Source organism: Catharus ustulatus, chromosome 33 (genome assembly GCF_009819885.2).
Source record: "Catharus ustulatus isolate bCatUst1 chromosome 33, bCatUst1.pri.v2, whole genome shotgun sequence".
NCBI lineage: Eukaryota > Metazoa > Chordata > Aves > Passeriformes > Turdidae > Catharus > Catharus ustulatus.
The window spans coordinates 1,505,960-1,515,244 of record NC_046253.1 but is presented as its reverse complement, the minus strand read 5'-3'; the positions used below and the strand labels follow the sequence as shown (position 1 = coordinate 1,515,244).

At 52.1% G+C, this 9,285-nt stretch overlaps 1 protein-coding gene across 1 annotated transcript; it reads left to right on the top strand.

The window, feature by feature from the left end:
* Positions 1-1,764: 1,764 nt before the first annotated feature.
* Positions 1,765-9,285, top strand: NXNL1 (nucleoredoxin like 1). The gene is made up of 2 exons (XM_033083694.1): positions 1,765-2,090; positions 9,000-9,285. The coding sequence occupies exons 1-2, from the start codon at positions 1,765-1,767 to the stop codon at positions 9,283-9,285; spliced, it is 612 nt and encodes a 203-aa protein (XP_032939585.1).

Sequence of the window (9,285 nt, the reverse complement as noted above, 5' to 3'; positions counted from 1 at the left end):
CCATTTTTCAACCCTTTTTAACCCCCAAATCTCAATTTTTTATTAAAGATAAAATTCCCATTTTTCACCCCTTTTTTACTCCAAAATCTCAAGTTTTTTAGGGATAAAATTTCCATTTTCCCCCCCAAAATCTCATTTTTTTAAGGATAAAATTCCCATTTTTTTCCCCTAAAAATCCCATTTTTTCCTCCAAAAATCCAATTTTTTTCTCTCCAAAAATCCCATTTTTGGATCCTAAAAACTCCATGTTTTTTCTCTAAAAATCCCATTTTTTCTCTCTAAAAATCCAATTTTTTCCCCTCTAAAAATCCCTTCTTTCCCCTCTAAAAATGCAATTTTTTATGCTAAAAACCCCATATTTTTGCTCCAAAAATCCCATTTTTCTCTCTAAAAATCCCATTTTTTTTCTCCAAAAGTCTCACTTTTTCTCTGTATAAATCCCATTTTTTGGCTACAAAAGTCCCATTTTTTTCTCTCTAAAAATCCATTTTTTTTCTCTAAAAATACCTTTTTCTTTCCTCCAAAAATCCCATTTTTGGCTCCAAAATTCCCATCTTTTTTTCCCTCTAAAATCTCAAAATTTTTTTCTCTTTAAGAATCCCATTTTTCCTCTAAAAATCCAAAATTTTTTCCTCCAAAAATTCAATTTTTTCCTCCAAAAATCCCATTTTATCCTCCAAAAATCCCAATTATTTTCCTCCAAAAATCCCTTTTATTTTCCCTCTAAAAATCCCATTTTTCTCTCTAAAAATCCCATTTTTCCCTCCAAAAATCCCAAATATTTTTCCCCCAAAAATCTCATTTTTCCCTCTAAAAATCCCATTTTTTCTCTCTAAAAATCCCAATTTTTTCTCTCCAAAAATCCCATTTTTTTCCTCTAAAAATCCAAATTTTTCCTCTAAAAATCCCATTTTTTCTCTCTAAAAATCCCATTTTTCTCTCTAAAAATTCCATTTTTTCCTCCAAAAATCCCATTTTATCCTCCAAAAATCCCAATTATTTTCCTCCAAAAATCCCTTTTATTTTCCCCCTTAAAAATCCCATTTTCCTCTCTAAAAATCAAATTTTTTTTCCTCCAAAACCCCAATTTTTAGCTCCAAAAATCCTCTCTTTTTTTCTATCTAAAAATCCCATTTTTCCCTCCAAAATCCCATTTTTTCCTCCAAAAATCCCAATTATTTCCTCTAAAAATCCAAAATTTTACACGAAAAATCCCATTTTTTCTCTCTAAAAATCCCTTTTTTCTCTTTAAAAATTCCATTTTTTCCTCCAAAAATCCCAATTATTTTCCTCCAAAAATCCCATTTTTTCCTCCAAAAATCCCAATTTTTTTCCCTCTAAAAATCCCATTTTTCCCTCTAAAAATCCCATATTTTTCTCTCTAAAAATCCTTTTTTTTTCCTCCAAAAACCCAATTTTTAGCTCCAAAAATCCTCTTTTTTTTTCTATCTAAAAATCCCATTTTTCTCTCCAAAAATCCCAATTTTTTCTCTCTAAAAATCCAATTTTTTTCCCTCTAAAAATCCAATTTTTCCCTCTAAAAATCCCATTTTTCCCTCCAAAAATCCCAATTATTTTCCTCCAAAAATCCCAATTTTTTCTCTCTAAAAATCCAATTCTTTTCCTCTAAAATCCAAATTTTTACGTGAAAAATCCCTTTTTTCTCTCTAAAAATCCCATTTTTCTCCCTAAAAATCCCAATTATTTTCCTCCAAAAACCCCATTTTTTTCCCTCCACAAACCCCAATTATTCCCCCCGCTCCCATGGCCTGGTCGCTGTTCCAGGGCCGTTCCCTGCTGCGCTCCCGCCCCGATTCCCGGCTGGACACGGAGCGGGAGCTGCGCGCGGCGCTGGACAATCGGCTCCTGCTGCTGCTGTTCGGGGCGCGCCGCTGCCCGCGCTGCCGCGAGTTCGAGCCCCGCCTGCGCCGCTTCTGGAGCCGCCTCACCGACCCCGCGCACCAGGAGCGGCCCCAGCAGCTGGGGCTGATCTACCTGGGCCAGGACAGGTGCGAGCAGGAGCACCTGCGCTACCTGAGGGACATGCCGCGCACCTGGCTGGCGCTGCCCTACGGGGATCGGCTCGGCAGGTGAGCGAAACTGGGATACCTGTGCTCACCTGGGATACCTGTGCTCACCTGGGGCACCTGTGATCACCTGGGATACCTGTGCTCACCTGGTCCCACCTGTGATCACCTGTCCCAACTGTCCTCACCTGGCACACCTGTGTTCACCTGTTCCCATCTGTTCCTCACCTGTTCCCACCTGTTCCCACCTGTGTTCCCATCTGTCCTCAACTGTTCCCACCTGTCCTCACCTACCAAAGGTGTTCCCACCTGTGTTCACCTGTCCTCACCTGTCCCACCTGTGCTCACCTGTTCCCACCTGTTCCCACCTGTGTTCACCTGTTCCCACCTGTCCCTCACCTGTTCCCACCTCTCCACACCTGTTCCCACCTGTGTTCACCTGTTCCCACCTGTTCCCACCTGTTCCTACCTGTTCTCACCTGTTCCTACCTGTTCCCACCTGTTCCTACCTGTTCTCACCTGTTCTCACCTGTTCCCACCTGCTCCCACCTGTTCTCACCTGTTCCCACCTGTGATCACCTGTCCTCACCTGTGCTCACCTGTTCCCACCTGTACCTCACCTACCAAAGCTGTTCTCACCTGTCCTCACCTGTCCCACCTGTGTTCTCACCTGTTCCCACCTCTGTTCACCTGTCCTACCTCTCCCTCACCTGTTCCCACCTGTCCTCACCTGCCCCTCACCTGTTCCTCATCTCTCCCTCACCTGTGCCCACCTTGTCCCACTCACCCTCCTCCACCTTCTCTCATCCCCACCTGGGACAGGTGAGACAGGTGAGCACAGCTGGGACAGGTGGGGACACCTTTGGGAGGTGAGGAACAGGTGCAGACAGGTGACCACAGGTGGGACAGGTGAGCACAGGTGAGCACAGGTAAACCCAGGTGGGACAGGTGAGCACAGGTGCAGACAGGTAAACCCAGGTGGGACAGGTGAGGTCACCTACAACAGGTTATGGACAGGTGAGGGACAGATGGGGATGGGTGGGACAGGTGGGGACACCTTCGGGAGGTGAGCACAGGTGGGACAGGTGAGCACAGGTGAGCACAGGTGGGACAGATGAGCCCAGGCAAGCACAGGTGAGCACAGGTGAGCACAGGTGGGACAGGTGAGCACAGGTGAGCACAGGTGAGCACAGGTGAGCACAGGTGGGACAGGAGCAGCTGGGGCTGGTCTACCTGGGCCAGGACAGGTGCGAGCAGGAGCACCTGCGCTACCTGAGGGACATGCCGCGCACCTGGCTGGCGCTGCCCTACGGGGATCGGCTTGGCAGGTGAGCGATCCTGGGATAGCTGTGCTCACCTGGGATACCTGTGTTCACCTGGGGCACCTGTGCTCACCTGGGACACCTGTCCCCACCTGTTCCCACCTGTGTTCATCTATCCCACCTGTGATCACCTGTCCCAACTGTCCTCACCTGGCACACCTGTGTTCATCTGGTCCCACCTGTGTTCACCTGTTCCCATCTGTCCCCACCTGTTCCCACCTGTGTTCACCTGTTCCCACCTGTCCCTCACCTACCAAAGGTGTTCCCACCAGTGCTCACCTGTTCCCACCTGTGTTCACCTGTTCTCACCTGTCCCACCTGTGTTCACCTGTTCTCACCTATTCCTCACCTGTTCCCACCTGTGATCACCTGTCCCAACTGTCCTCACCTGGCACACCTGTGTTCACCTGGTCCCACCTGTGTTCAGCTGTTCCCACCTGTGTTCAGCTGTTCCCACCTGTGTTCATCTGTTTCCACCTGTGCTCACCTGTTCTCACCTGTCCCTTACCTACCAAAGGTGTTCCCACCTGTGTTCACCTGTCCTCACCTGTTCCACCAGTCCCTCACCTGTTCCCACCTGTGTTCTCACCTGTTCTCACCTGTTCCCACCTGTGTTCACCTCTCACCTGTGCTCACTTGTTCCCATCTGTCCCTTACCTACCAAAGCTGTTCTCACCTGTCCTCACCTGTTACAGCTGTCCCCACCCATCCTCACCTGTTCCTCACCTGTTCCTCACCTACCAAAGGTGTTCTCACCTGTTCCTCCCCTGTTCCCACCTGTGTTCACCTGTCCCCACCTGTTCCCACCTGGGTTCACCTGTTCCCACCTGTGTTCACCTGTCCTCACCTGTTCCCACCTGTGTTCGCCTGTTCCCACCTGTCCTCACCTGTTCCTCACCTGTTCCACCTGTCCTCACCTGTTCCTCACCTGTTCCCACCTGTTCCTCACCTGTTCCCACCTGTCCTCACCTGTTCCCACCTGTTCCCACCTGTTCCTCACCTGTCCCATCTGTCCTCACCTGTTCCCACCTGTGTTCACCTGTTCCCACCTGTGTTCCCATCTGTCCTCACCTGTTCCCACCTGTGTTCCCATCTGTCCTCACCTGTTCCCACCTGTGTTCACCTGTTCCCACCTGTCCTCACCTACCAAAGGTGTTCCCACCTGTGCCACCTGTCCTCACCTGTTCCCAACTGTCCTCACCTGTTCCCAACTGTGTTCACCTGTTCCCACCTGTCCCTTACCTAGCAAAGGTGTTTCCACCTGTGCTCACCTGTTCTCACCTGTCCCACCTGTGCTCACCTGTCCTCACCTGTTCCACCAGTCCCTCACCTGTTCCCACCTGTTCCCACCTGTGTTCTCACCTGTTCCCACCTGTTCCCACCTGTGTTCACCTGTCCCACCTGTCCTCACCTGTTCCCACCTGTGTTCACCTGTCCCACCTGTCCTCACCTGTCCCACCTATGTTGACCTGTTCCCACCTGTGTTCACCTGTTCCCACCTGTGTTCACCTGTTCCTACCTGTGTTGATCTTTCCCACCTGTCCTCACCTGTTCCCACCTGTTCCCACCTGTTCCTCACCTGTTCCTCACCTGTTCCCACCTGTGTTCATCTGTTCCCACCTGTCCCTCACCTACCAAAGTTGTCCCCACCTGTCCCCACCTGTTACAGGTGTCCCCACCCATCCTCACCTGTTCCTCACCTGTTCCTCTTCTATCCCTCACCTGTGCCCACCTTGTCCCACTCATCCTCCTCCACCTTCTCTCATCCCCACCTGGGACAGGTGAGACAGGTGAGCACAGCTGGGACAGGTGGGGACACCTTTGGGGGGTGAGGAACAGGTGCTGACAGGTGAGCCCAGGTGGGACAGGTGAGCACAGGTGGGACAGGAGCAGCTGGGGCTGGTCTACCTGGGCCAGGACAGGTGCGAGCAGGAGCACCTGCGCTACCTGAGGGACATGCCGCGCACCTGGCTGGCGCTGCCCTACGGGGATCGGCTCGGCAGGTGAGCGAAACTGGGATACCTGTGCTCACCTGGGGCACCTGTCCCCACCTGTTCCCATCTGTGTTCACCTGCTCCCACCTGTCCCTCACCTACCAAAGGTGTTCCCACGTGTTCCACCTGTCCTCACCTGTTCCCACCTGTGATCACCTGTTCCCACCCATCCTCACCTGTTCCCACCTGTTCTTCACCTACCAAAGCTGTTCTCACCTGTCCTCACCAGTTCCTCACCTGCCCCTCACCTGTTCCTCTTCTCTCCCTCACCTGTGCCCACCTTGTCCCACTCATCCTCCTGCACCCTCTCTCATCCCCACCTGGGACAGGTGAGACAGGTGAGCACAGCTGGGACAGGTGAGCACAGGTGGGACAGGTGGGACAGGAGCAGCTGGGGCTGATCTACCTGGGCCAGGACAGGTGTAAGCAGGAGCACCTGCGCTACCTGAGGGACATGCCGCGCACCTGGCTGGCGCTGCCCTACGGGGATCGGCTCGGCAGGTGAGCGAAACTGGGATACCTGTGCTCACCTGGGGCACCTGTGTTCACCTGGTCCCACCTGTGTTCATCCATCCCACCTGTGATCACCTGGTCCCACCTGTGATCACCTGTCCCAACTGTCCTCACCTGGCACACCTGTGTTCACTTGTTCCCACCTGTCCTCAGATGTTCCCACCTGTGTTCACCTGTTCCAACTGTTCCTCACCTGTCCCACCTGTCCTCACCTGTTCCCACCTCTTCCTCACCTGTTCCCACCTGTTTCTCACCTGTTCCCACCTGTCCTCACCTGTTCCCACCTGTTTCTCACCTGTTCCCACCTGTCCTCACCTGTTCCCACCTGTTTCTCACCTGTTCCCACCTGTGCTCACCTGTTCCCACCTGTCTGCACCTGTTCCCACCTGTGTTCAGCTGTCCCACCTGTGTTGACCTGTTCCCACCTGTGTTCACCTGTCCCACCTGTGTTCTCACCTGTTCCCACCTGTGTCCTCACCTGTTCCCACCTGTGTTCAGCTGTCCCACCTGTGTTCACCTGTTCCCACCTGTTCTCACCTGTTCCCACCTGTGTTCCCATCTGTCCTCACCTGTTCCCACCTGTGTTCACCTGTTCCCACCTGTCCCTTACCTACCAAAGGTGTTTCCACCTGTGCTCACCTGTCCTCACCTGTTCCACCAGTCCCTCACCTGTTCCCACCTGTGTTCTCACCTGTTCCCACCTGTGTTCACCTGTCCCACCTGTCCTCACCTGTTCCCACCTGTGTTCACCTGTTCCCACCTGTCCTCACCTACCAAAGCTATTCTCACCTGTCCTCACCTGTTGCAGGTGTCCTCACCCATCCCCACCTGCCCCTCACCTGTTCCTCATCTCTCCCTCACCTGTGCCCACCTTGTCCCACTCACCCTCCTCCACCCTCTCTCATCCCCACCTGGGACAGGTGAGACAGGTGAGCACAGCTGGGACAGGTGGGGACATCTTTGGGAGGTGAGGAACAGGTGCAGACAGGTGAGCACAGGTGGGACAGGTGAGCACAGGTGGGACAGGTGAGACAAGTGAGCACAGGTGAGCACAGGTGAGCGCACCTGGGACAGGTGAGCACAGGTGGGGATGGGTGGGGACACCTACAATAGGTGAGGACCGGTGAGGGACAGGTGAGGGACAGGTAACACCGGTCAGGACAGGTGTGGCTGGGTGGGGACACCTTTGGTAGGTGTGGGACAGGTGAGGACAGGTGAGGGAAGGTGACACTGTCCAATTTTCCCCCTTTTCCCTTTTCTGCCCTTTCCCCAATCCCTGTTTCCCATTTCCCCCAATTTCCCCATTTCCCCCCTAATTCTCCCAATTTTCCCCCATTCCCTCAATTTTCCCCCTAAATTTCCCCAATTCTGCCATTTCCCCAATTTCCCCCCAAATTTCCCCAATTTCCCCAATTCCCCCAAATCCCCCAAACTTCCCAATTCCCCCAATTTCCCCAATTCCCCAATCCCCCCAAATTTCCCAATTTGCCCCCAAATTTCCCCCAATTTTCCCCCAAATTCCCCCCAAATCCCCCAATCTCCCCAAATTTCTCATTTCTCCCCAATTTCCCCATTTCCCCCCATTTTCCCATTCCCCCCATCCCCCCAAATCCCCCAAACTTTCCCATTTCCCCCCAAATTTCCTCAATTTCCCCCCAAATTTTCCCAATTTCCCCAATCCCCCAATCCCCTCAATTACCCAAATCCCCCCAAATCCCCCAATCTCCTCCCAATCCCCCAATTTGCCCCCAATCCCCCCAATCCCCCCAAATTCCCCAAATCCACCGAATTCCCCAAATCCCCCAATTTTCCCCAAATCCCCCAAATCCCCCAATCCCCCCAATCTCCTCCCAATCCCCCCAATTTCTCCCCAATTTCCCCCCATTCCCTGTTCCCCAAATTCCCCCAAATTTCCCAATTCCCCAATTTCCCCCCCAAATCCCCCCATTCCCCCCAATTCTCCCAATTCCCCCAAATCCCCCAAATTCCCCAAACCCCCCAAATCCCCAAATATCCCCAAATCCCCCAATTTCCCCCAATTTCCCCCAATTTCCCCCAATTCCCCCCAATCCCCCAATTTCCCGCAAATCTCCCAAATCCCCCAATTTCCCCCAAATCCCCAAATTTCCTCCCAATCCCCCAATTCCCCAAATCACCCAATCTCCCCAAATTTCTCATTTCTCCCCAATTTCCCCTTTTCCCCCCCATTTTTCCCATTCCCCCAATCCCCCCAAATCCCCCAATTTCCCCTCAAATTTCCCCCAATTTTCCTCCATTTCCCCCCAAATTTCCCCCAAATCCCCCCAATTTTCCCCCAATTTCCCAAATCCCCCAAATCCCCTCAAATCCCCAATCTCCTCCCAAATTCCCCTATTCCCCCCAATTCTCCCAATTCTCCCAATCCCCCATCCCTCCAATTTCCTCCCAATTCCCCAAATCCCCAATTTCCCCCCCAAATCCCCCCAATTTCCCAATTTCCTCCCAATCTCCCAATTTCCCTCCAATCCCCCCAATTTCTCCCCAAATTTCCCCTCATTCCCCATTCCCCAAATTTCTCAATTCCCTAAATTCCCCCAAATTTCCCAATTCCCCCCAATTCTCCCAATCCCTCCAATTTCCTCCCAATTCCCACAATCCCCCCAATTTCCCCCAAATCCCCCAATTCCCCAATTTCCCCCCAAATCCCCAAATCCCCCAATCTCCCCAAATTTCTCATTTCTCCCCAATTTCCCCATTTCTCCCCCATTTTTCCCATTCCCCCAATCCCCCCAAATCCCCCAAACTTCCCAATTCCCCTCCAAACTTCCCCAATTTCCCCCCAATTTTCCTCCATTTCCCCCCAATTTTCCCCCAAATCTCCCCCAAATTTCCCCCATTTCCCCCCAAATTTTCCCCAATTTTCCCCCAATTTTCCTCCATTTTCCCCCAATTTTCCCCCAATTTTCCCCCAATTTTCCCCCAATTTTCCTCCATTTCCCCCCAAATTTCCCCCAAATTTCCCCCAATTTTCCTCCATTTCCACCCCAAATTTCCCCCAATTTTCCTCCATTTCCCCCCAAATTTTCCCCAAATTTCCCCCAGTTTTCCTCCATTTCCCCCCTAATTTTCCAATTTCCCCCAATTTCCCCCAAATCTCCCCCCAGGGAGCTGCAGGATCGTTTCGGGGTCTCGGAGCTGCCGTCCGTGGTGGTGCTGGCTCCGAGCGGCGCCGTCCTGGTGCCCAACGCCGTGCGGGAAATTCGGGATTTGGGAATTTCCTGCTTCCAGAACTGGAGGGAAGCGGCCGAGCTGCTGGACAGGAACTTCCAGGAGCGCGAGGATTTCCAGAGTTTTCCACGGCGCAGCCTGACCGAGCCCCTGCGGCGCCTCAAGTACCGGCTGAGGGAGGACGAGGAGGAGGAGGAGGAAGAGGAAGAGCAGAAGGAGTAG

Excerpts from the sequence above, each read along its gene's own strand:
- NXNL1 (XM_033083694.1), top strand. The coding sequence starts at position 1,765 with ATGGCCTGGTCGCTGTTCCAGGGCCGTTCCCTGCTGCGCTCCCGCCCC. Across the intron at positions 2,091-8,999 it reads TACGGGGATCGGCTCGGCAG|GGAGCTGCAGGATCGTTTCG; the intron begins GTGAGCGAAACT and ends ATCTCCCCCCAG.